The 27983-nt window shown below is 53.4% G+C and overlaps 2 protein-coding genes across 2 annotated transcripts; both read left to right on the forward strand.

The window, feature by feature from the left end:
• The first annotated feature begins 222 nt into the window (after positions 1 to 222).
• LOC135249889 (period circadian protein homolog 1-like) lies at positions 223 to 14878 on the forward strand. Its single transcript, XM_064325564.1, is given in 18 exon segments — positions 223 to 468; positions 846 to 967; positions 1456 to 1657; positions 2198 to 2395; positions 2912 to 2990; positions 3453 to 3559; positions 3779 to 3932; positions 4539 to 4752; positions 5408 to 5516; positions 6506 to 6674; positions 6828 to 6951; positions 7329 to 7467; positions 7977 to 8306; positions 8671 to 9641; positions 10575 to 10740; positions 11002 to 11194; positions 12403 to 12553; positions 12863 to 14878. Coding segments are annotated over 16 exon segments (3591 nt in total). The 5' UTR covers positions 223 to 468; positions 846 to 967; positions 1456 to 1467; the 3' UTR covers positions 13160 to 14878.
• Positions 14879 to 16786: 1908 nt separating this feature from the next.
• On the forward strand, positions 16787 to 27894 carry LOC135249885 (procollagen C-endopeptidase enhancer 2-like). Its single transcript, XM_064325559.1, has 9 exons — positions 16787 to 17268; positions 20841 to 20949; positions 21219 to 21477; positions 21810 to 21934; positions 23185 to 23321; positions 23602 to 24341; positions 25363 to 25443; positions 26221 to 26391; positions 26771 to 27894. The coding sequence occupies exons 1-9, from the start codon at positions 17165 to 17167 to the stop codon at positions 26899 to 26901; spliced, it is 1857 nt and encodes a 618-aa protein (XP_064181629.1). The 5' UTR covers positions 16787 to 17164; the 3' UTR covers positions 26902 to 27894.
• Positions 27895 to 27983: the final 89 nt, after the last annotated feature.

Raw genomic sequence — 27983 nt, forward strand, 5'->3', positions numbered from 1 at the left:
GAGGGGAGGGGCTAGATAGAGAGAGAGAGAGAGAGAGAGACAGGGAGGGAGGGACTGAGGGAGGGCGGGAAGGAAGCTGTCTTTGTAGGTAGCCATAGTCTAAGCATCTCTCCCCTCTAACCCCCCCCACCCCCCACCCTTTGCCAACAACCTCACCACTACCCACCCTCCTCCCCTCCCTCACCCCCCACACTTCTCCCCCACTCACCGACTCAGCTAACTCGCAGAGCCCGTCCCCCCCCAGCAGCTCGGTGGCGTACAGCCTGCTGAGCGCCAGCTCGGAGCAGGACCACCCGTCCACCAGCGGGTGCAGCAGCGAGCAGTCGGCCCGGCTGCAGACGCAGAAGGAGCTGAGCCGTGCCCTGAAGGAGCTGAAGATCCGCGTGCCCCTGGAGCGCTGGGGCAAGGGCTGCTCCAGCACGCTGGCCGCCCTCAAATACGCGCTCAACTGCGTCAAGCAAGTGCGAGGTGAGCCTGTGTGTGTGTGTGTGTGTGTGTGTGTGTGTGTGTGTGTGTGTCTGAGGGTGTGTGTGTGTGTGTGGAGGGAGAGAGAGAGAGAGAGTGTGTGTGTGTGTGAGAGAGAGAGAGAGAGTGTGTGTGTGTGTGTGCCTGTGAGAGTGAGAGTGTGTGTGTGTGTGAGAGAGAGAGAGAGAGTGTGTGTGTGTGTGAGAGAGAGAGAGAGAGTGTGTGTGTGTGTGTGTGTGTGAGAGAGAGAGAGAGAGTGTGTGTGTGTGAGAGAGAGAGTGTGTGTGTGTGTGTGTGAGGGAGAGAGTGTGTGTGTGTGTGTGTGTGTGTGTGCCTGTGAGAGTGAGAGTGTGTGTTTAACTCTCCCGTGTGTGTCACAGCAAACCAGGAGTACTATCACCAGTGGAATGTGGAGGACAGCCACGGATGCAGTCTGGACCTCTCCACCTTCACCTTCGAGGAACTGGACAACATCACCTCAGAGTACACCCTCAAAAACACTGTGAGTTTCACCTCAGAGTACACCCTCAAAAACACTGAGTTTCACCTCAGAGCACACCCTCAAAAACACTGAGTTTCACCCTCAAAAACACTGAGTTTCACCTCAGAGTACACCCTCAAAAACACTGTGAGTTTCACCTCAGAGTACACCCTCAAAAACACTGTGAGTTTCACCTCAGAGCACACCCTCAAAAACACTGTGAGTTCCACCTCAGAGTACACCCTCAAAAACACTGTGAGTTTCACCTCAGAGTACACCCTCAAAAACACTGAGTTTCACCTTACAGTACACTCTCAAAAACACTGAGTTTCACCCTCAACAACACTGAGTTTCACCTCTGAGAACATCATCCTGGTATTTTATGTACACTACCTTTAGAGAAAAGTTTGCATACTAAACGGCTTTCTCATCCAGTGTACTCAACAGCTGTACTCGGTAGTGTGCGAGCGTGCTGACTGGGGCGTGGCCTGTGTCTCCCTGTCTCTCAGGACACCTTCTCCATGGCGGTGTCCTTCCTGTCGGGGAAGGTGGTGTACATCTCGCCGCACGGCTCCTCCCTGCTGCGCGGCAAGCTGGAGCTCCTCCAGGGGGCGCTGTTCTCCGAGCTGCTGGCCCCGCAGGACGTCAGCACCTTCTACAGCGGAACCGCGCCCTGTCGGCTGCCCCACTGGCCCACCTGCATGGGCTCAGGTACCCGCCCCCCTGCCCCCCCCTTCTACAGCAGGGGTGTCCGGTGTCGTCCGAAAAAGGGCCGGTGTTGCAGGTTTTTGTTTTAGCCCAACATTCTACTTATCGAGGTCTTTGAGGCCATGATTAGTTAGTCAGTACATTACATTACATTACAGGCATTTAGCAGACGCTCTTATCCAGAGCGACTTACACAACTTTTTACATTGTATCCATTTATACAGCTGGATATATACTGAAGCAATGCAGGTTAAGTACCTTGCTCAAGGGTACAACGGCAGTGTCCTTACCCGGGAATCGAACCTGCGACCTTTCGGTTACAAGCGCAGTTCCTTACCCACTGTGCCACACTCCGTCAGTAGAATCAGGTGTGTTAGTGTTGGGCTAAAGCAAAAACCTGCACCAAACGCCTGCCCTTTTCGGACGGGACTGGACACCCCCGAGCTGCAGGTTACCCTCAATTTGGACACACTGATTAGCGTTGTCCAGATGGAACGTATTAACTGAAGCCCCTCCCCTCTCCCCTCCTTCCCCAAAACGCAGCTGCGTCCCCCATGGACTGCGCCGAGGAGAAGTCCATGTTCTGCCGGATCAGCGGGGGGGGGCGGGAGTTCGAGGGGGGGGCGCGCTACTACCCGTTCCGCCTGACGCCCTACCAGCTGACGCTGCGCGACTCGGACGCCTGCGACCCCCAGCCTTGCTGCCTGCTCATCGCCGAGAGGGTGCACTCCGGATACGAGGGTACGTACCGACTACATTACCCAGCATGCTCTCCTCCACCGGCCGGCCCCTTTCTCTGCTGTCCTGAACTAGGGTTGTAACTAGGCAGCTGTTTCATAGGTTACTTAGTTGATGCGCCTGTCTTAACGACTACTTGTATTTTTATGTATTTTTATTTTTCCATAGATTGCGTGCCGCTCGTTGTTAGTGTTAATCAGTTTAACCTTCAGGGTCCAGTTGAACTATCGGTTGTTCCCTGTACTGACCGTACTCTCTCTAGGGTTTCGCTACTGTTCCTGTTATGGTTATACACTTTGTTGTACGTCGCTCTGGATAAGAGCGTCTGCCAAATGCCTGTAATGTAATGTAATGTAATGTAACCCTTTACGGTGTGAGGTCACAAATATGCGATGAGAGTGTTCTTAACTGAGCGTTCTGATGCTGATGTCACAGTCACCGCTGGTGACTGAAAGCGGTGGAGTTCTAGAACACCGACTTTGAATTCTGAAAAACTCTCTCTCTGCTCCTCTTCCTCAGCTCCCCGTATTCCCCCTGATAAGAGGGTCTTCACCACCAGCCACACTCCGAGCTGTCTGTTCCAGGAGGTGGACGAGAGGTGGGTGTGTCCGTGTGTGTTTTTGTTCGATGCTGTGTGTGCACGTTTGCTTATGAGTGAATGAGAAGCCGTATTTGTGTCAAGTTTCACGTTGTACATGTGTGTGTTTTTGAGTAAGATTGAGCAAGATAGTTTTTACACTTTGCGCATGATGTGATGTTTTGTGTGTGTGTGTTTTGCGGTGTGTGTGTGAGTGTGTATTTGACGGTGTGTGTGTGTGCGAGTGTGTATATGACGGTGTGTGTGTGTGTGTGTGAGTGTGTATTTGACAGTGTGTGTGTGTGTGAGTGAGTGTGTATTTGACGGTGTGTGTGTGTGTGAGTGAGCGTGTATTTGACGGTGTGTGTGTGTGTGTGTGTGTGTGTGTGTGTGTGAGTGAGCGTGTATTTGACGGTGTGTGTGTGTGTGTGTGTGTGTGAGTGAGCGTGTATTTGACGGTGTGTGTTTGTGTGTGTGTTGCAGGGCGGTGCCGTTGTTGGGGTACCTTCCCCAGGATCTTGTGGGGGCGCCTGTGCTGTTGTACCTGCACCCCGACGACAGGCCTGTCATGGTGGCCATCCACAAGAAGAGTGAGTCAAAAACTCTCCGTGTCCCGCGCGTTCTTCCCAGAGACGCCTGCGGCCGCTCGCCCCGCCCTGCCCGCGTAGATCCCCCTGGAGCCGAGCACGCTAAGGCGCTAGCCGCTAATCCGCCATCTCTGGCCACACGGACGGTAGCCTTACGGCTAGCACTGCCCACACGCAGCAGAGACGTCATCGCTCTGTGTGTGTGTGTGTGTGTCTCTGCAGTCCTCCAGTTCGCCGGGCAGCCCTTCGACCACTCCCCCTTGCGCCTGTGCGCGCGGAGCGGGGAGTACCTCACCATCGACACCAGCTGGTCCTCCTTCGTCAACCCCTGGAGCCGCAAGGTGGCCTTCATCGTGGGCCGGCACAAAGTGCGAACGTAAGCGCCGCTCGGCCCCGCCCCCCCCACCCCCCCGCCTCTGCCTGCCTCTGTCCCGTCTCTGTTTACCCCCTGTCCTGTATCAGTCCTTCTTCCTGTCCGTCCGCCTGCCCCCTGCCCTCCATCTCTGCCCCTGTCCCATCTCTGTCCCTCTCTGCCCCTGTCCCTCTCTGCTCCCTGTCCCATCTCTGCCCCCTGTCCCCTCTCTGCCCCTGTCCCATCTCTGCCTCCTGTCCCCTCTGCCCCCTGTCCCATCTCTCCCCTGTCCTCACCTGCCCTGTCCCTCTCTGCCCCTGTCCCTCTCCTGCCCCCCGTGCCCCTCTTCTCTGCCCCCCGTCCCTTCTCTGCCCCCTGTCCCGTCTCTGCCCCCTGTCCCATCTCTGCCCCCTGTCCCATCTCTGCCCCCTGTCCCCTCTCTGCCCCCTGTCCCGCCTCTGCCGCCCTCTCTGCCCGTCCCATCTCTGCCCCCTGTCCTGTGTCCAGCAGCCTGCCCCCTGCCCCCTCTCTGTGTTGTTTAGCACAGTGCTCTATAAATTGAGCCACAGGACTCCGTCCCGCCTCTGCCTCCCGTGACCCTGCTCCGTCCCCCCTCTCTCCCCCCCACAGGAGCCCGCTGAACGAGGACGTGTTCACCCCCCCCCGGGGGGGGGAGGAGGGCCGGGCCGTGGTGCCGGAGGTCCAGCAGCTGAGCGAGCAGATCCACCGGCTCCTGCTGCAGCCCAGCCACTGCGCCACCGGGGGCGCTCACGAGTACCCCGGCAACGGCTCGTCCAGCGACAGCGCCGTGGCCGTCGAGGACCCCGCCCGCCCGCACAGACCCGTGAGTCGCCGCCCGGAGAGACCCGCCCCCTTCACCATACACCTCGCCCCCCCCACCCCCCCCCACCCCTCGCGGGACACAAACACTCATTCTGATTTTACAGTGCTGGCGTGTCGAACACGCGCGTCTCGCAAAGCGCACAGATGTACAAACGCTGACCTCTCACCCCTTTGGAATGGAGCTTGACTGCCCCCTAGAGTCAGGCTAGAAACGCTGCAGCCAAGAGTTACACTAGAAACACTGCCCCCTAGAGACAGGCTAGATACACTGCCCCCTAGAGTCATAGATGCTAAGGAAAACACTGCCCCTAATCAAAAAGCCCCTAGAGTCTACATGCCGACAAACACTGCCCCTAGAAGCTTACACGCCCCTAGCACTAGACACTGCCCCCTAGAGAGACTAGAACACTGCCCCTAGAGACAGCTAGTACACTGCCCCTAGAGACAGCTAGAACTCCCTAGAAGACACTGCCCCCTAGAGACAGGCTAAATACACTGCCCCCTAGAGTCAGGCTAGGAACACTGCACCCATGGCAGTAAGACTCAACCTCATCTCACACATCCCCGTAGGACACACATTAATGCTGTGACCCTTTCGCTGAGCCAGCTGAGGTGTTGGGAGTGGCTGTGATCGGCTGCGTTTTTAACGTCCCCAGATGACCTTCCAGCAGATGTGTAAGGACGTGCACGTGGTGAAGTCCAACGGGCAGCAGGTCTTCATCGACTCCCGCAGCCGGCCCCCCCATCGTAAACACCCCAGCGCTGGTAAGCCTTTAAAGTGGTGCTTACACTCCCACACGGCTATACGCCACGGGCCTGACCTACTGAGGGCTTTGACACACGCTAAGCCTTTAAGACACGCACATTCATTCTGTCTCCCACGCATACACACATACACACACACCACATGCAACTCACACGCACATTCACCACACCACCGATACACCATACACACACACACACACACACCACGCACACACACACACACATACACACACACACACACACACACACACACATCGCACCCACATGCAACACCTCAACCGCACACCACACACACACACCACATCAACCACACACACACACACACACACACACACACACACACACACACACATACACACACACACACACACACACACACACACGCACATTCATTCTGTCTCCCACGCGTATGCACGCATGCACACACTCACACACACACGCATACACACCACACACGCATACACACACACACACACACGCACATTCATTCTGCCTCCCACGCGTATGCACGCACACACACACACTCACACACACACACTCACATAAAAACTCACACTGCACACTCACACACACACACACACACACGCATACACACACTCACACACACACGACACCACACACACACACACACTCACGTGCAAACTCACACCGCGCACACACACACTCACATGCAAACTCACACTACACACTCACACACACACACGCATACACGCATACACACACACACACACACGCATACACACACACACACACCACAACACACACTCACACACACACACACCACCCACTCAACACTCACATGCAAACTCACACCACACACACAACACACAACTGCACACTCACATGCTAAACTTTCCACACCTGCATCCCCACTACATCACACACACACACTCACACACACACACACACACACACACACACTCACACACACACACACACACACACACACACACTCACACACACACTCTTAACGTTGTGCATTTCTTCAGGAGCAGAGGGAACCCTGAAAGTCGCAGACACGTCCAAACCAACGGGGGACGTGACCAAACAGGCGCCGGCTCTCCAAAACACTGTCACCCCCCCTGCGCCGCCCGTTAGGAAGGACAGCACCACCCCCTACTCGTACCAACAGATCAACTGCCTGGACAGCATCATACGGTGGGTGTGTCTGTGAGGAGGGGGGGTCACTTTTCCTGGGTTTAAATGCGTTGGGTTACCTGGCTGTTTTCCCCCTTGCTTTTTACCGTGCAATGTTTACAGAGGTAGCTACTAAAGTCGCAGGGTAGTGATGTCACTTCCTGTCATCCACAGTTACCTGGAGAGCTGCAACGTACCCAACACGGTTAAGAGGAAGTGTGCGTCCTCCTCAGGGGCGGCGTCCTCCACTTCTGATGATGACAAGCAGAAGGAGTCAGGAACCCCAAAAGGTAATTAAGTTTAACCCGGTGGAGAGTGCGAGACTGTACTGCCCCCTGGTGTGTGGCTGTCCTGTGGTTATCAATGATCTAAGTCTGCATACTCTGATTCTTTGAGAACTATTCTCAATACAATGTGTGTTTGTTTCTGTGTCTGTGTGCATGCACATCTGTGTGTGTGTGCGCGTGCATGTATTTGTGTGTGTGTGTGTCTGCGTGCGTGTGCGTGTGTGTGCGTGCATGTATTGTGTGCGTGTGTGTGTGCGTGCATGTATTGTGTGTCGTGTCTGCGTCTGGTGCTGTGTGCGTGCGCGTGGCTGGCGTCGTGTGCGTGCGTGCGTGGTGCTCTGCAGGTGGCGTGTGTGTTTTATGTACATGTATCTGGCCGCCTCTGCAGGTGCGCAGAGCCCTGGTGCGACCCGCCCTGCCCCCCCTGGCTCTGCACCCGAAGGCAGAGAGCGTGATGTCCGTCACGTCCCAGTGCAGCTTCAGCAGCACCATCGTACACGTCGGAGACAAGAAGCCCCCCGAGTCAGGTACCCTGCCCCCCCTCCCCGCGTCTATCTGCCCCCCGAGCCAGGTACCCTCCCCCCCCCCCGCGTCTATCTGCCCCCCGAGTCAGGTACCCTCTCCCCCTCCCCGCGTCTATCTGCCCCTCGAGTCAGGTACCCTGCCCCTGCCCCACCCCCCTGCAGCTATCTGCCCCTCGAGTCAGGTACCTGGCCCTCCGCGTCTGTCTGCCTGAGTCAGGTACCCTGCCCCTGCCCCACCCCCCCTGCAGCTATCTGCCCTCCGAGTCCGGTACCCTGCCCCCTCCCCTCTCCTGCCCCTCTCTCTCTATCTGCCCCTAGAGTGCAGGTTTACCTGGGGTATGCGTGTACCTGTAGATGTGTGAGGGATGTGTACCCGGTGTGTGTGCGTACGTTTGGCCATGCAGAAGGGTTGTCTGCTGTCCCAGCTGTGGCCTGCTGCTGTGTTTCTCTCTCAGTCTCCCTCCCCCAGAGTGACATTTCTCCCCCGTTCCTTTCTCTCTCTCTCCCTCCAGACATCGTGATGGAGGACGCCCCGCCCACCCCCACCCCCACGCCCGCCCTCCCCTCCACCCTCGCCCCGCCCACGGCGGCCCCTCCCCCTTCGGCATCCCCGGCCCCCGCGGCCCCCGCGGCCCCGGAGCGGGACGGGAGGAGGGGGTGCGCGGGGTGCGTGGGGCTGACGAAGGAGGTGCTGCTGGCTCACACGCAGCAGGAGGAGGTGGCCTTCCTGGGCCGCTTCCAGGACCTGAGCCGCCTCCGCGTGCTGGACCCCGCCCCCGGCCCCGCCCCCTACGCCGGCAACGCCGCGCAGCGCGGCCACACCGCCACGGCCTTCATCAGAGGTACGTCCCGACCCGAGGGGGAGGGGGCCCGCACCCCGCACCCCGCACCCCTCACACTGTCAGGAACCTGGTTTCTTGGGTCTGAATTGCTTGCTGATATTAAGGGAGCAGACTCAGTGGCTCTCCAGGACCAGGGGCCAGTATCACAAAGCAGAGTAACTGAGTCAGCAGGATAACTGCGCTGAGTAAAACCCGGAGAACCCTCCCAAATCTGGAACATGGACTGAAGTATAAAGAGCTGTTCCGTGTTTTACCCAGCGCAGTTATCCAGCTAACTCACTAATCCTGATTGGTGGTACAGGCCCCAGGATTGTGGGTAGCTGTATTTTGGTCTGTCACGCTCACCCCCCCCTGGTTTCGGCAGGAGTGCGGAGCTCCCGGGACTACCCCACCGTGGGCAGTAGTGGGCGCCGAAGAGGCAGAGGAGGCAAGAGACTGAAGCACCAGGAGACCTCCGATCAGGGCAGCTCCTTGGGGGCTGGGGCCGCGTTTCTGGGACCCCTGGGGGGTACGGCAGGCAGGGCGGAGGGACCTCTGGCCGCCTCTGTCCCACCACACCCCCAGATGTCCATGGGACCACAGACTTCCTCCTCCTCTTGGCCCAACTCCGTGGGGTCCCAGGCCAGCCTCCCCTCTGTCCCGTACCACCCCGGCGTCCTGCCCCTCTACCCCCTCTACCCCCCTCTGGCCCCGCCCATGCCCCATCCCGCTGCGGACGTCCCGAATCCAGACCCCTCCCTGCGCTACCCGCTGCCCCCCGCCCACCTGGCTCCGCCCCTGGGGCCCCCCATGGTGGCGTTCGTCCTGCCGAATTACATTTTCCCCCAACCCAGCCCTCCGGTCCCGCAACCCAACCCTCCGATTCCTCAACCCAACCTTCAGATTCCGCAACCCAACCCCCAGATTCCCCAACCCAGCTTCCCCGTTTCTTCTGTCCCGCAGAATTTTTACAACCCCGACCACATGTTCCCCTTCCCCCGTCCCGCGGCGGTGGCCCCCGCCCCTCTGCTGCCCCCCGGCGCGCCCAGCGCGACCCCTCGCGCCCCGTCCCGCTCCAGCACCCCCCAGTCCTGCGGCCAGGCGCCCCCGGAGAGGGACGGGACGGCGTCTCCCCTCTTCCAGTCCCGATGCTCCTCCCCCCTCAACCTGCTGCAGCTGGAGGAGTCGCCTAGCAACCGGCTGGAGGTTGCGTCAGCCCTGGTTGCCACCCAACAGGCTGCGCCTCCTCTGAACGGGGCCGCGCAGGATTGGACGGCTGAACGGGGAGGCGTCGCCGGAGGGAAGGCCTCGGCGAACCGGAGCGACGCAGTCGGCGACGGGAAAGAAAACGAGCCTGTGAGAAACGTTTTGGATTTTACTGTTCGGTTCAGGAGTGGAGTACCGCTGTCCGCTAATCCCATTATGCTAATCACCCGTCCGCTTTCTGCTCCAGTTATTTTGCTGTGTGCCTGCGTGTTTTTGTCGGTGTGGTGACCGCTCTCCAAATTGACTCCCAGCGACTGACTCGCATGTCAAGTCGCTGATGTTTTAATTGGTGTTTAGCATGTCGTTAGCGTAGCGTAGCTCCCTCTGAGTGGATGTTCTGTGGGCTAACGCTTCGGCTTACCGGTGTTTAGCATGTCGTTAGCATAGCGTAGCTCCCTCTGAGTGGAGGTTCTGTGGGCTAACTCTTCGGCTTACCGGTGATTAGCATGTCGTTAGCATAGCGTAGCTCCCTCTGTAGGCTAACTCTTTGGCTTACCAGTGTTTAGCATGTCGTTAGTGTAGCGTAGCTCCCTCTGAGTGGAGGTTCTGTGGGCTAACGCATCGGCGTCCCGTCTTTCCAGCGGAGCATGAGTAGCTCCACCGAGCGCATGTTCCACTAGCGACCTTCGTGACATGCTTGCTCAGGAGGACTCCCTCAGTGCATGTTCGTGCCGCTCAGCCTCGGGTGCTTCGTGGTGCGGCTCCAATGGTGGCAGGACGGGGCTACCGGTTTCCTTCAGGCACTTCTTGCTGCTAGTCTCATACGGTCTGAGCTAAACACACAGCACCACTTACGTGTTAATTGTTAACTTGCGTAGCTCCCTCTGAGTGGATGTTCTGTGGGCTAACTCTTCGGCTTACCGGTGTTTAGCATGTCGTTAGCGTAGCGTAGCTCCCTCTGAGTGGAGGTTCTGTGGGCTAACTCTTCGGCTTACCGGTGTTTAGCATGTCGTTAGCGTAGCGTAGCTCCCTCTGAGTGGAGGTTCTGTGGGCTAACGCATCGGCGTCCCGTCTCTCCTCCAGACGGAAGCCAATGAGTCGTCCAACCAGGACGCCATGTCCACCTCCAGCGACCTTCTGGACCTGCTGCTCCAGGAGGACTCCCGCTCAGGCACCGGCTCGGCCGCCTCAGCCTCGGGGTCCTCGGGGTCCGGCTCCAATGGCTGCAGCATGACGGAGAGCGGCACCAGTGAGTCTTACCTCCAGGGGGCACTCTTTGTACCTCACGTCTCATACCATCTAAACACACACACACACGTTGTTTGTTTATTTTTATATTCCATTTTTGCAATGCTGATGCCGCTTTTATTTAGGCCATTTTTGGTTCGATTTTTAGCCTTCTATTTATTTTACTTCGCGTTTTTATTTGTAAGAATTTTGGTTTTAATTTGTGTTGTACAGTATTGTGTGAATTACCAGCCCATGAATTCAGCAGCGTTTCCGTCCGCAGGGAGCAGCCAGAGCAGCCACACCAGCAAGTACTTCGGCAGCATCGACTCCTCCGAGAACGATCACTCCCGGAAGCAGGCAGCAGGGGGCGCCGGCGAGGAGCAGTTCATCAAGTGCGTGCTGCAGGACCCCATCTGGCTGCTGATGGCCAACGCCGACGAGAAAGTGATGATGACCTACCAGCTGCCCGTCAGGTGAGCCTCAGTCGCCATGGCTACTGCGCGTGTGCCCCGCCTCCACCTTTAACATCTGCATGGCTGACGCCACACTGGTGGGGGATCACCGGGGGAAGGAGAGCACAGAGTTAGGGTTAAGGTGTGTGTGTGTGGTTGTAATGTCGTGTGTGTGTGTGTGTGTGTGTGTGTAGCAGGGACCGGGAGCAGGTGCTGTGGGAGGACCGGAGGGCTCTGAGGGTTAGGGTTAGTGTGTGTGTGTGTGTGTGTGTGTGTGTGTGTGTGTGTGTGTGATTATAATGTCGTGTGTGTGTGTGTGTGTGTAAAGGGACCGGGAGCAGGTCTGTGGAGGACCGGAGGGCTCTGGGGTAGGGTTAGTGTGTGTGTGTGTGTGTGTGTGTGTGTGTGATTGTAATGCTGTGTGTGTGTGTGTGTAACAGGGACCGGGAGCAGGTGCTGTGGGAGGACCGCAGGGCTCTCAGGGTTAGGGTTAGTGTGTGTGTGTGTGTGTGTGTGATTATAATGCTGTGTGTGTGTGTGTGTAACAGGGACCGGGAGCAGGTGCTGTGGGAGGACCGCAGGGCTCTCAGGGTTAGGGTTGGTGTGTGTGTGTGTGTGTGTGTGTGTGTGATTGTAATGCTTGTGTGTTGTGTGTAACAGGGACCGGGAGCAGGTGCTGTGGGAGGACCGCAGGGCTCTCAGGGTTAGGGTTAGTGTGTGTGTGTGTGTGTGTTATAATGTGTGTGTGTGTGTGTGAGTGTGTGTGTAACAGGGACCGGGAGCAGGTCCTGTGGGAGGACCGCAGGGCTCTGAGGGTTAGGGTTAGTGTGTGTGTGTGTGTGTGTGTGTGTGTGTGTGTTGGGTGTGATGTAATGCTGTGTGTGTGTGTGTGTGTGTGTAACAGGGACCGGGAGCAGGTCCTGTGGGAGGACCGCAGGGCTCTGAGGGTTAGGGTTATGTGTGTGTGTGTGTGTGTGTGTGTGATTATAATGCTGTGTGTGTGTGTGTGTGTAACAGGGACCGGGAGCAGGTGCTGTGGGAGGACCGCAGGGCTCTCAGGGTTAGGGTTAGTGTGTGTGTGTGTGTGATTATAATGTTGTGTGTGTGTGTGTGTAACAGGGACCGGGAGCAGGTGCTGTGGGAGGACCGGAGGGCTCTGAGGGTTAGGGTTAGTGTGTGTGTGTGTGTGTGTGTGTGATTGTAATGCTGTGTGTGTGTGTGTGTAACAGGGACCGGGAGCAGGTGCTGTGGGAGGACCGCAGGGCTCTCCGGTCCATGCAGAAGCAGCAGCCGCGCTTCACTGAGCAGCAGAAGAGGGAGCTGAGCCAGGTGCACCCCTGGATCCGCACGGGACGCCTGCCCCAGGCCATCGACATACAGGTGAGCCCCCCCTCCACTCCCCTCACTCCAAAATACAGACATACACCTGTCCCAACCACCGACATACAGGTGAGCATCCCCCTGCACTCCGTAGTACTGACACCGGACCACGGAGAAGCGTTTTAGCCTGTATCACTTGTCCTGGTTATATGGACAACATGCGGCTGTTAGCCCCTGTAAAGGCTGATGTTTGTTCCCCATTAGCAGAAGTTATCACTGTTAAACGATCCAGTGCAAATCGGGCGTGTCCCAGGGGCGTGTGCACCTGCTCATCCCCCCCCCCCCCCCTTCTTCCTGTCTGTGCCGCAGGTGTGCGTGGGGTGCGGGTCTGCGCCCAGCGTTCCGGAGGCCACACCTTTCGACGTGCAGATCCACGACATGGAGCTGGGCGGAGCTATAGAGCCGCCCCTTCCGGAGAGCGCGCGGGGGAAGGCCCTCGACGGCTCCGCCCCCGCCCCCGCCTCGGCCCCCGCCCCGCCCGAATCCGCCATGGAAGAGGAGGAGGAGGGAGGCGGAGCCCCGCCCGAAACCAGCGACCAGGAAATGAGGGCAGAGGAACAGGAAGTGACCTCACGGTCGAATCTGGCGACTGGATTGGCCGTCTGACGCGGGACCCGGTGATGCGTGACGCTAATAATCCCTCGCGTGGCGCACCAGTGCGCGAGGTCGGGGGGCGGAGTTCAGTTTAAATTTGGCGACGGGGGGGGTCACCCCCCTACAGGTCCCGTCAGCCGCCGCTCCAGTCAGGGCGTGGCCAGCGGGAGCCGGTCCTGGTTTTCTGGGCCGCCGGTCGGACCGCGGTCGAGCGTACGGCAGCTCGTTAGCGCGCGGCTCGCTGCGTTACGTGCGCTTTGCCCGGTCAGTGCCTCAGGGCCAGGGTCAGTGTGTCAGTTACCGTCGGTTTGCACTGTCAGTGTGTCGGTGCCCGTCTGTGAGCTTCGAGAGGAAAATCTCCTTGGAGATGCCTTTCGGGGTACAGTTGTTTTTTTTTTTAGGGGAGGAAAAGAACTGTAGTGTAAATAACTGAGTAAAAATATTAACACGTCCGTAACTGGCAGAAAATAAAGCCAAGGTGAAGGCGAGAGAATGTGACTTCTGATTGGCTGAAGATACAGGAAGTAGGGAGGACGGGGGAGGAGTTTGTGGTCACAAGCCACCTGATTGTGGCGGTGCGTTCCTGCCTGGCCTTAATACTGTCAGGCTCATGCAAAGCACCTTCATTTCCAGACCACAGCGATGAGATGACCGCTGTTCTCAGCCGTACTGGAAGCAGACGCGTAGTAAAGTGTGAAGCAGACGCGTAGTGAAGTGTGAAGCAGACGCGTAGTAAAGTGTGAAGCAGACGCGTAGTAAAGTGTGAATGTGCTTTACTGAGCTGAAAGAGGTCGTTTTGAGTGACGGCTCAGTTTGGTTGTGCAGCGGCACGATGGCATATTCCTGTCAGAACGCGTCGTCTGAAAGACTGTATAAATCTGCTTTGCTTTTGTGATATTTTTGTTTATTTAATGCAAAGTATAAATAACGTGACAGAAACGTCAGGCCTTCATGCTGATTTGTACATTTGAATGTTTCTGAAGATTTTGCTTTGTTTTTCGGTGTTCATCCACAAAGACAGAAGCTTGTTTATTTTTTTTAACACAGTGTGTTTATTTTTGTACTTCATTGTAAATGATGTATTTCTAACTATTTGTGCAAGTGTATATGTGTGTATTAAATATCAAATATCCAAGCATGGATTGTGACTGATGTCAGTTTGAGTTTGAATTCCCTCTTGCATTCACGGAATGGAAATTGTGTCCCCATGGTAACGGAACCTTTGGCTCTGTTAGTGCTATGGGGTGCATGCAGCTGTTTGTGTATGGGGTGCATCCGCAGTGGCTTCGACCGAAACGGTGTTTTCCAGGCATCGGACTGCTTGGGTCCACATTTTCGATGCGGTTGTTGGACACGGTTGCGCTGCCATTGGCTGAACGACCAGGAACTGAATGACCTTGTCAGAAGTCTGTCGCCGCTATTGGTCGAGAGCAGCGCTGTCGAGCACTGTCAGTGGTGAGGGACAAACCTTTTGACTTCAGTCTTACGTCGGAATGCTCAGCGCTTGGGAATTCTTATTGGTGGGCTTGTTTCCATGGGACCCAGGACAAGGTTCAGCATCATGTGGACAATATATGGACAAGTGGAATGAGTCAATCTCTCTCTCGCTCTCTCTTTCTGTACAAATCACTTTGTTTTGGTTATGTGCTATTGCATCACTGGTCTTCAGTGTGTTGGTATTATATTTGTGAAAATACTTTTTGTTAATAAAATAATGAAATGGTGATTAAACATTGGTTTTTATGTAATTTTCTTGAAGTTTCCTTTACATTCTCTTCCTTTTCCCGATCAAATGTTCATTTGTTTCAGACAGCTGTACACATTTTCCCAGTGTTATCGAGAAGATGTATTGCAGTTAAATATTTGAGCACAAGGCATGATGTTCTTTTCTGAATGTTTCCAACAGAGGGCAGTCAAAAGAATGACCATTTTACTCCACAGACATACCATTACATATTTAGAATGAGTTGCGCAAACCACACCAGTGAACCCAAGACAGATTTAACAGAACTCCAGAGGGATCATTATAAAAGGAAAACAATTCAAATAAAATTGTGTGTGTGTGTGTGTGTGTGTGTGTGTGTGAGGATGATGACAAGGAAGATCGTGCCGGTAGATTTACTGTACTGGGTGCATGCTTACAGGACTAATGACTGCCTTGGCTAGCCAAAAAGCCAGAGCATGGAGCATATTGCATTTTAGCACTGGATCACAGTCAAACACAGAAATAGACGTCCCCATATAAAAATTTTTGTTTGTCTTGCGGAGGCTGGATATTTGGGCATTCTGAGTACCCTATCATTACGGTCCCAGCTTGGTAATGTAGCAATTTCACATTCTGGTTTGCAACATTATATGATATTTAAAATTTTAAAAAAAAAAGGCTTTTGTTTTGTTAAGTAGGTTCCATGGACCACCTGGGAGGCCTCACCATGGCGACAGTGAACAAATCACAGGCCATGTGGCGCATGTCCCAGTGAGAGAGGCCGAAACACCTCATTACAGGTGAGCCGGGACCTCTCATCGCACCTGACAGGCCCCAGCGTGTTTCTTTGTTGCTTGGATACCAGGCTGTACCCGCACCCATTTCCCCCCGGTCTGCGTGCGGGTGAACCGGGTCACTTCCCGAAAAGCCCTGTCCCCCCATATCCCCACAGCCCGTAATCCTTCCATTCCAGTACAGGCACTTAGCAGACGCTCTTATCCAGAGGGACCTACACAACCTTCTACATCGCATTTACACTGCATCCATTTATACAGCTGGATACATGCTGAAGCAATGCAGGTTAAGTACCTTGCTCACGGGTACAGCGGCTGTGTCCTATCCAGGAATCGAACCCGTGACCTTAAGGTTACACCAGTTCCTTACCCGTCATACCGCACTGCCGTCCCCCAGTGTCTCTCTCTCTCTCTCTCTTTCTCTCTCAGCCCTCTCTCTCTCCCTCTCTCTCTCTCTCTCTCTCTCTCTCTCAGCCCTCTCTCTCTCCTCTCTCTCTCTCTCTCTCTCTCTCTCTGAGCGTGGGCTGAAAATGATACGGTGCGAGGGAAGTTTGTTTTTCGGGGGGCCCGTGCGCTGTGGCCCTGCCTGTGCTGCCAGAGAGAGAGAGAGAGAGAGAGAGAGAGAGGGCTGAGAGAGAGAGAGAGAGGGCTGAGAGAAGGAGGGAGAGAGAGAGGGCTGAGAGAGTGAGAGAGAGAAAGAGAGGAGAGAGAGGGCTGAGAGAGAGAGGGAGGGAGAGAGGAGAGGGCGAGAGAGAGAGAGAGAGAGAGAGAGAGAGGGCTGAGAGAGAGGGCTGAGAGAGAGGGAGAGAGAGAGGGACAGAGAGAGAGAGAGAGAGGGGCTGAGAGAGTGAGAGAGAAGGCTGAGAGAGGAGGGAGAGAGAGGCTGAGAGAGGGAGGGAGAGAGAGAGGGCTGAGGGAGAGAGAGAGAGAGAGGGCTGAGACGTAGTGATTATGCTCGGTCCACACTGGCCCGACTGTCTGGCACGCACAGGCGGCGGCTTTCAGCAGTGACACGTACGATGGTGCTAACACACTCGGGCGCTGCCCTTATGTGTGTGTGTGGGGAGGGGAGGGGGGGGCACGCATGCACGAAAGCACGAGAGAGAGAGAGAGAGAGAGAGAGAGAGAACAAACGCACGTCCGATAATTTAGGGTACTCCCGATCGCTGGGGTTTACCTTTATTGATCATTTTTATATTTTTCTGCCCTAAGTAAAGTCAATTTAGAATTGGCTTAATTTAGAATCGCCATCTGGAAAAAGTTAAAACACTCCCTCCTTTCTCCTTTCCTCCCTCATTCTCTCTCTCTCTTTCTCGCTCTCTCTCTCTCTTTCTCCTCTCTTACTTTACTCTCTCTCTCACTCCCACTCTCCCTCTCTCTCTCTCTCTCTCTCTCTCTCCCTATCTCCACGCCTCAGCTTTTTCCCCAGTTTCTTCCCTTTTCTCTGGTTTGTGCACCTCGCTCTCTCTCTCTCTCTCTCTCTCTCTCTCTCTCTCTCTTCGAGTCTGCTCTGCGACCATGAAGCGCGGGGTACACGTGGGGGCTCCCTGCCTCCTTCTGTTCCTGACGTTCGGGTGGACATGGGGTCAAAGCCCCAACGTGCAGAACACCAATTTCACGCGGTGAGTCGGAGGAGCCGCGCTGCTCTTGAGCGATCGTACACACACACACACACACACACACACACACACACATGCTAACGCACAAGCACACGTGTGTGTGCGCTCTTGAGCGATCGCAGTGTGAACGTGACGGGCGTGTGACCACGTGTCTGCGTGCGCCCCCTGTGCGTCCGTCCTGCGGTCGTCTGCAAGATTTCAAATCTATCTAATATGCACCTACCACTGCTTGTGCGTTAGCATGTGTGTGTGTGTGTGTGTGTGTGTGTCAATAAATGTGCTTTGTCTTTGAATCCTCTGCTCACTCTGTCTCTCCGTTGATGCAGTATGACGTACTGTCCTTTCATCCTAGGCAGTGAAGGGCGTTTGTGGGTATTGTGGGGACTGTGGTTCGGTTCACGGGGACAGGAGTGCGTAGGGTGGACCTGGGGTAGCTGGCCCTTCTCCACATCGCTCCGCCGCTTCGTGGCTACAGATCTGTGCTTTCTGGTGAAGGGGACGCTTCTGCTGTGAACTGCCCGTCCACGTTTTTCTCAGTCCGTGTGAATGAACTGTGGGAAAGGAGAACAACAGAAATATGTGCCAATACTGTAGGATGATGGGTTTGTCAAAGAAAGTGCTAGGACTTGTGTGTGTGTGTGTGTGTGTGTGTGTGCATGTGATATTTCACTAGGTCATTTATCGCAGCATATATATATATATATATATATATATATATATCTGTGTTTGATTGATGCATAAGGTGGCAATCTTAAAGTGAGATACAATATTTGTACAGAATGAGAGATTATTTAAGGGCTTTTAAAGGGGGTGTGTTTGAGTGTTTAGATTTGGATTGGCTAGTTTTTACAGTGAGGCAGGGGGAAGGGGCACAGGAGGGTGAGTTAAGGCCATTTGATGAGTAAAGGTGTGTGTGTGTGTGTGTGTGTGTGTGTGTGTGTGTGTGAGTGTGGTGTGAGTGGTGGGGGAGTGTGTGTGTGAGGTGTGTGGGAGTGTGTGTGTGTGTGAGTGTTTGTTGAGTGTGTGTGTGTGTGTGTGTGTGTGTTGAGTGTGTGTGTGTGTGAGTGTGTGTGTGAGTGTGTGTGTGTGTGTGTGTGTGTGTGAGTGTGTGTGTGTGTGTGTGTGTGAGTGTGTGTGTGTGTGTGTGTGTGTGTGTGTGTGTGTGTGTGTGTGTGTGTGTGGTGTGTGTGTGTGTGTGTGTGTGTGTGTGTGTGTGTGTGTGTGTGGTGTGTGTGAGTGTGTGTGTGTGTGTGTGTGTGTGTGTGTGTATGTGTGTGTGTGTGTGTGTGTGTGTGGAGTGTGTGTGAGTGTGTGTGTGTGTGTGTGAGTGTGTGCGTGTGGGTGTGTGAGTGTGTGTGTGTGAGTGTGAGTGTGTGTGTGTGAGTGTGTGTGAGTGTGTGTGTGTGTGTGTGTGTGTGTGTGTGTGTGTGTGTGTGTGTTTTGTGTGTGTGTGTGAGTGTGTGTGTGTGTGTGTGTGTGTGTGTGCGTGTGAGTGTGTGTGTGTGTGTGTGGGTGAGAGAGATTGAGAAATGAGTCGGGAGAGGCACTGTTAGAGAGGTAGGTTACTGAGGACTTTGTGAAAATCAAGCCTTTTTACGAGGTGATTGACACACTGCAAGAGTTCTGGAATTTGGAGTGTGTGTTATTAGTGTGTGTGTTATTAAGCCTTCTGGGTGGAAGAGATGTATGTGTTTATGTGGACAGGCAGACAGCAGTAGACACCAGACAGTGGTAGATAGTATCAGGTGGGGGAGCGGAAGGGGGGGGGGGGGGCGTTGACTCATGATATATATATATATTTTTTTACACATACCCTAATACAGGAAATACTTTTTTTTTTGCCATACACATGTACAATGCTCACATTCACCACACACATACTGTACTTACAGTGTGCTGGGACTTAATAACACTTATGCAAACATACACTCATACACACACGCACACGCACACACACACATATTTATGAATACACAGTAAATATGCATTTTTTTTTTTCCTTTATGTGGTGTGGTGAATCTGTATGTGTGTTTGTATGTGCATCTCGTGTGCAGTCATTTTATATCTACAATAAAGCTTGCCTGAATATCTGTTTCTGTACAAAGTTTGCTGATGAAAGATTAATTTCCTGAAGAATATAGTCCCTCTGCTTGTGTGTGCCTGTGTACTTTGGAAGACTTGTGTCGTTACATAACATATTTTCCTGAAATGCCCATAATGAAATTGCAGATCTCAACCAAGATGTAGTGTGGGCTGTCCCAGGCCATGACGGATGGAGTACTTAGCAATTTGTAATTCATTCACTCATCAAACCAATAGCATTTAGTTTTTACCTTAAATTAACTTTTTTGAACATTAATGCCAGCAGAATCAGTGCTTGCAGTCACTGTGGCTGGATTGTAAAGAATGTTTACTGTGTGTGTGTGTGTGTGTGTGTGTGTGTGTGTGCATGTGTTTGCATAAGTGTCACTGCATACACTGTATATGTGTGTGCTGAATGTGAGCATTGTAAACGTGTGTGTGTGTGTGTGTGTGTGTGTGTGTGGGGTTGTGGGGGTGGGAATGGGGAATGTGTATCTGTGGGAATATGGGTGTGTCTGAGTCACTGAGAGTTTGTGTTTAGTGTCTGTACGTGTATGTGTGTGATGGTGGTGCTGGGATATCTGTACATGTATGTGCATGAACACGTGTGTTTGTGTTTGTGTTCTTAGGTTACATCAGCCTGCCAGTGTGAGCATGTGACCGTGTTTGCCTGGATGCCCCTTTACACTTACGTCCCCCTGCTTTCCACATCCTGTTTGCACAGGAAATGGGGAACAATATACAGTATCACAAAAAAAAGCTAAACTGCACAAGAGCTCTGAGAGGAACTGACTGACTCTCACCACTCCCACTGCCGCATTTCAGCCAATCACATTTCAGCCCTGATTGGAGGGTAGACTAACCACAGGGTTCCCAGAATGCACAGGGGATGTTAATGTGACTTGTAATGCTTTCCTCCGGTACTCTCCCGACACTTTGGACACAAGCCTTTTTTCCTTCTTCTTCTTCTTCTTCCTCTTCTTCTTTCATTGTGTAAGCCAAGGGCACAGTGTGGTCCCTCTCATTTTAAAACGCAATGCAAATGTCTGTCACGATATCCTCTCTCATTTCATTTTTAATTTATATTCTTTGTTTTTTTTAATGTCTTTGTCTCATTCTCTCCTGTCTCTATGGGACCACGTTTGTGATTCTTAGGGCAATGGATACCTTGCGTTTCTGCCCTTTTTCGACTGCAAGGGTGTGGTCATGAAGCCTTTACTTGGGCTGACCCTGATTTACACTGTACCTCTGCAATTGAAGTTCATACCCTCCTACTGTATGGTCTCTCTGTTTAGGGTTGTACAATACCTGAGTCTGCTTTGTGCTCTCTTTTCATTGCTTCGATGTTGAAAACAGGAATTTTGTGTTTGTGCTACTAATTTGGGTTACTGTGATTGGATGACTCACTCTCCTCTCTCTCTCTTTCTGTCTCTCTCTGTCTCTGTCTCTCTCTCTCTCTCACTCTCTCTCTCTCTCTCTCTCTCTTCCCTCAGGCCAATATTCAACTGTGGAGGGCACCTGGTCACAGATTCTGGGTTTTTGGGCAGTGAGGGTTTCCCCAGTTACTACAAACCCAACCGCAAGTGCACCTGGTACATCACAGTGAGTCCCCAGCGCCGAGGTCGCAGATCAGTCTGGCCGCACTCGGCCGTGCCTCGGACAACTCCACACTCACTTAAATGCATTCTCAATCACACACTCCATGTTGGACCGCATCTAGTGGACCTCACAACCGACACCTGACCAGAATCTTGACAACATACCTCACTCTTATCGTCTCAATTTCCTCCCCCTGCCTCCCGCCCCCTGCCCCCCCATCCCCTGCTCTCCCGCCCCCCACCGCCCACCTCCAACCCTAACCCCCATCCCAGGTCCCGGAGGGCCACGTCGTCATGCTGTCCTTCCGGATCTTCGACCTGGAGGCTGACCCGCGCTGCCGCTTCGACTACGTGGACGTGTACAACGGGCACTCCCACGCGGTGCAGAAGCTGGGCCGCTTCTGCGGAACCTTCCGGCCCGGCGCCCTCATCTCCACCAGCAACACCATGATGCTGGAGATGGTGTCGGACGCCGGGCTGGGGGGCCGGGGCTTCCTGGCCTACTTCAGCGGGGGCAAGCCGCACGTGGACGGTGAGCAGCCCGTCGCCACGCTGCGATGCTACCTGAGGCTAGCGGAACCTGTCAGTCGCTTGTAACCGATCGGAATTCAAATAACTGTTCGCTTGCCTTTTCAAACGTATATTTCTAAAATAGAAAGGATGTGAGCCACCTCGTTTGCTAAATCGGGGATTTACATTTTCAGCCGTTTCAGTCGTAATTGTGACTGTAGCTTACGCTTACGTCCGATTTATCAAGCAAAGGTCGCTCGCCTCTTTCACCGCTTGCTACTCCACGCCGCTCTGTCGGTGTGATTCTCGTTCAGCCAGCCCTCAAATTTTCTCTCCCTCGCTCTCTAACCTCAGAGCACCAGTTCTGCGGGGGGCGGCTGACGAAGGCCGAGGGCGCGGTCAAAACACCGAACTGGCCCGAGTCGAATTACCCAGCGGGCATCAGCTGCTCCTGGCACATCACCGTGGAGCCCAACATGGTAAAAGAGCCTCCCCAGGTCTCCCTCCTTACGCACCCCACGTGCGGTGATTTCTCCTCTCCCTGCTTACGCACTCCACGTGCGGTGATTTCTCCTCTCCCTGCTTACGCGCCCCACGTCCCGTGATTTCTCCTCTCCCTGCTTACGCACCCCACGTGCGGTGATTTTTCCTCTCCCTGCTTACGCACCCCACGTGCGGTGATTTCTCCTCTCCCTGCTTACGCATCCCACGTGCGGTGATTTCTCCTCTCCCTGCTTACGCACCCCACGTGCGGTGATTTCTCCTCTCCCTGCTTACGCACCCCACGTGCGGTGATTTCTCCTCTCCCTGCTTACGCACCCCACGTGCGGTGATTCTCCTCCCTGCTTACGCATCCACGTGCGGTGATTTCTCCTCTCCTGCTTACACCCACTGCGGTGATTCTCCTCTCCTGCTTACGCACCCCAGTGCGGTGATTTCTCCTCTCCCTCCTTAGGCACCCCACGTGCGGTGATTTCTCCTCTCCCTGCTTATGCACCCCACGTGCAGTGATTTCTCCTCTCCCTGCTTATGCACCCCACGTGCGGTGATTTCTCCTCTCCCTGCTTACGCACCCCACGTGCGGTGATTTCTCCTCCTCTCCTCCACCGGATCCGTTCTCTGAAAAACAAGATGGCGGGCTGGCGGGCTAGTGGCCCCCTCCGTTCTAGCGAGACCAGGGTCTCTCTGCTCGTGAATATGCGCCTTTTGGAGCCAGCGCTGGCACCTAGATTCCACCTGCTTTCAGCGTAAATGTGAATGAATGGTCTCATTGAGTGCAGGCTGTGTGTGTGTGTTTGTGTGTGTGTGCGTGTGAGAGTGCGTGTGTGTGTGTGTGTGTGTGTTTGTATGTGTGTGCGTGTGAGAGTGCGTGTGTGTGTGTGTGTGTGTGTGTGTGTTTCATGTTACTGTAGGAAAAAGGGGTGGGGAATTCTGTACCAACTCCAGTAGTCTCACCACATCTTTCATTTTATTCTGTTTAAACTCATTTGTTGGTTTTATTTGACTGCTGTAAGGTTAACCTGCCAACCTATTTCTCCATAGATCATGTCATATGTGTGCCGTAGACACACATTGTTTTCACTTTGACATCATTGATGTGTTTCTACTTAGTGTGTGTGTGTGTGTATTCTGCTGATTGTGTGTGTGTTTGTGTGTGTGTGTTTGTGTATGTCTGTGTGTGTGTGTGTGTGTGTGTGTGTGTGTACGGCCTACCCTTTCATTTCTGCAGATAATTGAGGTGAAGTTTGACAAGTTTGATATGGAGGCTGACAGTTACTGTCGCTACGACTACGTCGCGTTTTTCAACGGTGGCGAAACGGACGACTCGCGGCGAATTGGGAAGTACTGCGGCGATGTCGTACCTGAGTGAGTGTCCTGAGAGGCTAGTTCCCGCATCGGTTTGAAACTTCCTGAAAAAAAGAGGCTTTTATTCTGTACGGTATAATGACCTTCTCTTCTGTGTTAATACAGATGGTCAAGACTTATTAAAATGTCTTAGACAGGATGTGCACCCTTTGATTCAATAATTTATTTCTCCTTCTTTGGGGATTCATACCATTCTCTTCTCCTCTTCCATCCCTCTCTTTCTGCCCAAAACCACTCCCCCCCCCACACACACACCTCCTCCCTCTGCCTCTGTCCACAGAAACATAGTGACCAATGGGAACGAGCTGCTGGTCCAGTTCGTGTCTGACCTCAGCGTGACCTCTGACGGCTTCAGGGCCACGTACTCCAGCATTCCGCAGGGGTCCAAGCCCCCCACCGCGGGGCACGATGTCGCCCCGGGGCCGCGGGTGGACGCCACGTCCACCAGTCCCACCAAAAAACCCAAACCCAGACCTGCTGTCAAACCGGCCGTCAAGCCAACCGGCAAACCCAAGGTCAAGGCCCCCGCCAGACCGACGACAAGGCCCGCGGTCGTCAAACCCGTCACTAAACCCAGCAGCAAACCCAAACCTGGCAGCAAACCAACCCCGAAACCTGGGTCCAAACCAACCCCCAAACCCCGTATCAAACCCACCCCAAAACCTGGCACCAAAGCCGTTATCAAACCCTCCCCAAAACCTGGTGCTAAACCTGGTTCCAAACCCATCCCAAAACCTGGTACCAAACCTGGTTCCAAACCCACTCCGAAACCTGGTACTAAACCCATCCCAAAACCTGGTACCAAACCTGGTTCCAAACCCACCTCTAAGCCCGGTGTCAAACTCACCCCAAAAACGACAACCAAGCCCGGAACTAAACCCATCCCGAAACCCGGAACTAAACCCCTCCTTAAGCCCGGCACTAAACCCAAAACTAAACCGGATGCCAAGCCCAAGCCGAAGGCGGGAGCCGGGAAGAACGGAACCGGACCGGTGGTGAAGCAGCTCCAAGAACTGAAACGTGAGTGAGACTGGAGACACTGTGAGCGAGCTGCACTAGGGGGCTGGTTACTGTGAGCGAGCAGCACCAGGGGGCCGTTACTGTGAGCGAGCTGCACCAGGGGGCTGTTACTGTGAGCGAGCAGCACCAGGGGGCTGTTACTGTGAGCGAGCAGGCCAGGGCGTACTGTGAGCGAGCAGCACCAGGGGCTGTTACTGTGAGCGAGCAGCCCAGGGGGCTGTTACTGTGAGCGAGCTGCACCAGAGTCGGCAGCCCAGGGCTGTTACTGTGAGCGAGCAGCACCAGGGGGCTGTTACTGTGAGCGAGCAGCACCAGGGGGCTGTTACTGTGAGCGAGCAGCACCAGGGGGCTGTTACTGTGAGCGAGCAGCACCAGGGGGCTGTTACTGTGAGCGAGCAGCACCAGGGGGCTGTTACTGTGAGCGAGCAGCGCCAGGGGGCTGTTACTGTGAGCGAGCAGCACCAGGGGGCTGTTACTGTGAGCGAGCAGCGCCAGGGGGCTGTTACTGTGAGCGAGCAGCACCAGGGGCGTTACTGTGAGCGAGCAGCGCCAGGGGCGTTACTGTGAGCGGCAGCACCAGGGGCTGTTACTGTGAGCGAGCAGCGCCAGGGCTGTTACTGTGAGCGAGCAGCCCAGGGGCGTTACTGTGAGCGAGCAGCACCAGGGGGCCGTTACTGTGAGCGAGCAGCACCAGGGGGCTGTTACTGTGAGCGAGCAGCACCAGGCTGACTACAGCAGGGGGCTGTTACTGTGAGCGAGCAGCACCAGGGGGCTGTTACTGTGAGCGAGCAGCGCCAGGGGGCTGTTACTGTGAGTGAGCAGCACCAGGGGGCGGTTACTGTGGGTGAGCAGCACTGATATAGAGATCACTTATATATGTGTATTTATGCATGAGTGTGTGTGTGTGTTTGTGTGTATATATTGTGTTGCCTGTGTGTGTGTGTGTGTGTGTGTTGTGCGGACTGTGTGTGTGTGTATGTGTATGCATACAGTGCTGACCGTGTGTGTATTTGTGTTGCAGTGGCAACTACAAACCCACTCTGTGCCCAGGTGTGTAAGGGGAACAGTGGTCTCCCGGCTAGCTTCTGCTCTGCAGAGTTTGGTGAGTTACATCAGCCTTTACATCACAATTCACATCCCCTTCACATCCCCTTTACATCCCCCTCACATCCCCCTCACACACCACAATTCCTGAGGCTTTGAGGCTCACATTTGCTGGTCCACAGTCTGAAAAAAGGCCGGGAAACTCCACTGCAGGAGATCTGTGTACTGTGTTCTAATTCCGCAGAACCTTCGCTGTAGCAGATCTGTGTACTGTGTGTTCTAATTCCACGGAACCTTCGCTGTAGCAGATCTGTGTACTGTGTTCTAATTCCACAGAACCTTCGCTGTAGCAGATCTGTGTACTGTGTGTTCTAATTCCACGGAACCTTCGCTGTAGCAGATCTGTGTACTATGTGTTCTAATTCCACAGAACCTTCGCTGTAGCAGATCTGTGTACTGTGTGTTCTAATTCCATGGAACCTTCGCTGTAGCAGATCTGTGTACTGTGTTCTAATTCCACAGAACCTTTGCTGTAGCAGATCTGTGTACTGTGTTTCAATTCCAGAACCATCTGCTTAGCAGATCGGAGGTTCTAATGATTAGGAACCTTCGCTGTACAGATCTGTACGAGGTTCTAATTCAGGACCTACATGTAACAGATCTGCTACTAGTGAGGTTCAGGGAACCTTCGCTTCATCCTGTTGTACTGTGTTCTAATTCCACAGAACCTTCGCTGTAGCAGATCTGTGTACTGTGTGCTATTTCCTCATTCTCTGTGTACTGTGTGCTAACTCCTCCTTCCCTCTGGCTCCCTCTCTCTCTCCGCGGACCTCAGTGCTCACAGGGAAGGTGACGGCGCTGGCCCCGGGTCCGAGGGGCAGCGTGCACGTCAGCGTCTCGGTGCTGAAGGCCTACAAGCCCGGCCGCCTCAGCCTCGCCCAGGCGGGCAAAGCTGCGTCCGTCAAGCTGCTCTCAACGTGCAAGAGCTGCCCGCTGCTGCGCAGAGGTACTGCCGCATACACACGGACATGCGCACGCATGCGCACACACACGCATACGTACACATACACACACACGCCCACACACAAACTCCCTCTCACACAAACAAATACGCACATACGCATGCATGCGCACACACACACACAGATGCACAAGCCCACACACACTCACACACGCACTCTCACACAAACTCTCTCTCTCACACACACACACACACACACACACACACACTCACACACTCATCATTGAGCATGCAGCTCGCCTACTGCATTGTGTATGAACGCCAGAGGCTTTTCCAGATTGACTGATTAGTTAATGGTAGCAGGCCATTCAGCCCATCTAGGGTTTCCTTTTTGAACCTGTCTAACGTTTCAACTCCTTCCCAGGGATGACCTACATCCTGACTGGCCGGGTTGACTCGGAGGGGCGTGGCCTTCTGGAACCCAGCAGTTTCACCTTCCCCTACAAAGCGTCACTGCAAAAGCAGCTGGCCAACCTAACCGGGCGAACCTGCTGACCTCATATTACTCTCCACCAATCAAAGCCCAGGAAAGAGGAAGAAGAAAAAAAAAAAAAAAGCAGTCACACCTCCTTCCATTATGATAGAGGAAAACCAGACAATCACAAGTATTCATAGTTAAGATGTAATATAAAAATGAAAAATGGTCATGTATTCATAATCACAGCTTTATTTTTTGCTGTAGCAGATTTTTTGGAAACATTCAGTATATTTTTCAAAACTCTTAACAAAACATACAGTACTGTGACTTATAACTATGACTTTACAAAACTATTCATTCGGGAGTAAAATTCTAATGAAAAGAAATCTTACTGCAATGTACAGTGAAAGCTTAGATTACAACTGGAGCAAAGGAAAACAAGTTTTGACAGTGTAGTATATATTTTTTGCCAAAACACTTAAACACTTCTTCATTTGATTTAGTTAATTAATTAATAATTACATTACTTTTGTTCTGTTTAGATGATTAAATTAATGATGCATTGTCATTTCCCTTTGATTAATTAAAGATGTCTTATCAAAACAGAACTGAATGTATAGTTTTACAAGTCAATTTTTCTTTTGTAAATAGAATTAACACAATTTTAAAAAATTAAGGCTAATTCCACGTGTAAATTCTCCCAATCTCAGCAAAAAATATATATTCATCATTTAATAGTTATTTTAACTTCAACTGAGCAGAACTGAGTTGCTAACTCACACCCTATTTGAAATGGTGAAGCAATTCACACGGTAGCCTATTCCACATAAATATGCAGAGCACCGATCATAAGGCAAAACAGAGAACAAGTTTTCAATTAATTATGGACTCAGTCATGACAAACCTCAAGATAGAACACAGTCTCCTGCTGAATATTTTTGTGTCATGAATCATACCTGTTCAGTATTTTATATTGTTTTTTTTTTTTTTTTCTCGGTTCATACACTCACCAAACTTTGGAGCTATCTGTAAATTATACTTGTCTTTAATTAAAGGATTTGTAACACTGACTAGTTCTTTTGCGGATGTTTACGGTAATGCGCGGTACAGCTCAGTCTAACGCATTTTCTGCTCTGATTACATTACATTACTGTGGCTT

Source organism: Anguilla rostrata, chromosome 3 (assembly GCF_018555375.3).
Source record: "Anguilla rostrata isolate EN2019 chromosome 3, ASM1855537v3, whole genome shotgun sequence".
Taxonomy (NCBI): Eukaryota; Metazoa; Chordata; class Actinopteri; order Anguilliformes; family Anguillidae; genus Anguilla; species Anguilla rostrata.

What these genes read in the sequence shown, in the direction of transcription:
- LOC135249885 (XM_064325559.1), top strand. Translation starts at nt 17,165, where the DNA reads ATGAAGCGCGGGGTACACGTGGGGGCTCCCTGCCTCCTTCTGTTCCTG. An exon ending in CAGAACACCAATTTCACGCG is followed by an intron (nt 17,269 to 20,840) that starts GTGAGTCGGAGG and finishes CTCTTCCCTCAG; the next exon opens with GCCAATATTCAACTGTGGAG. An exon ending in CTTCTGCTCTGCAGAGTTTG is followed by an intron (nt 25,444 to 26,220) that starts GTGAGTTACATC and finishes CGCGGACCTCAG; the next exon opens with TGCTCACAGGGAAGGTGACG.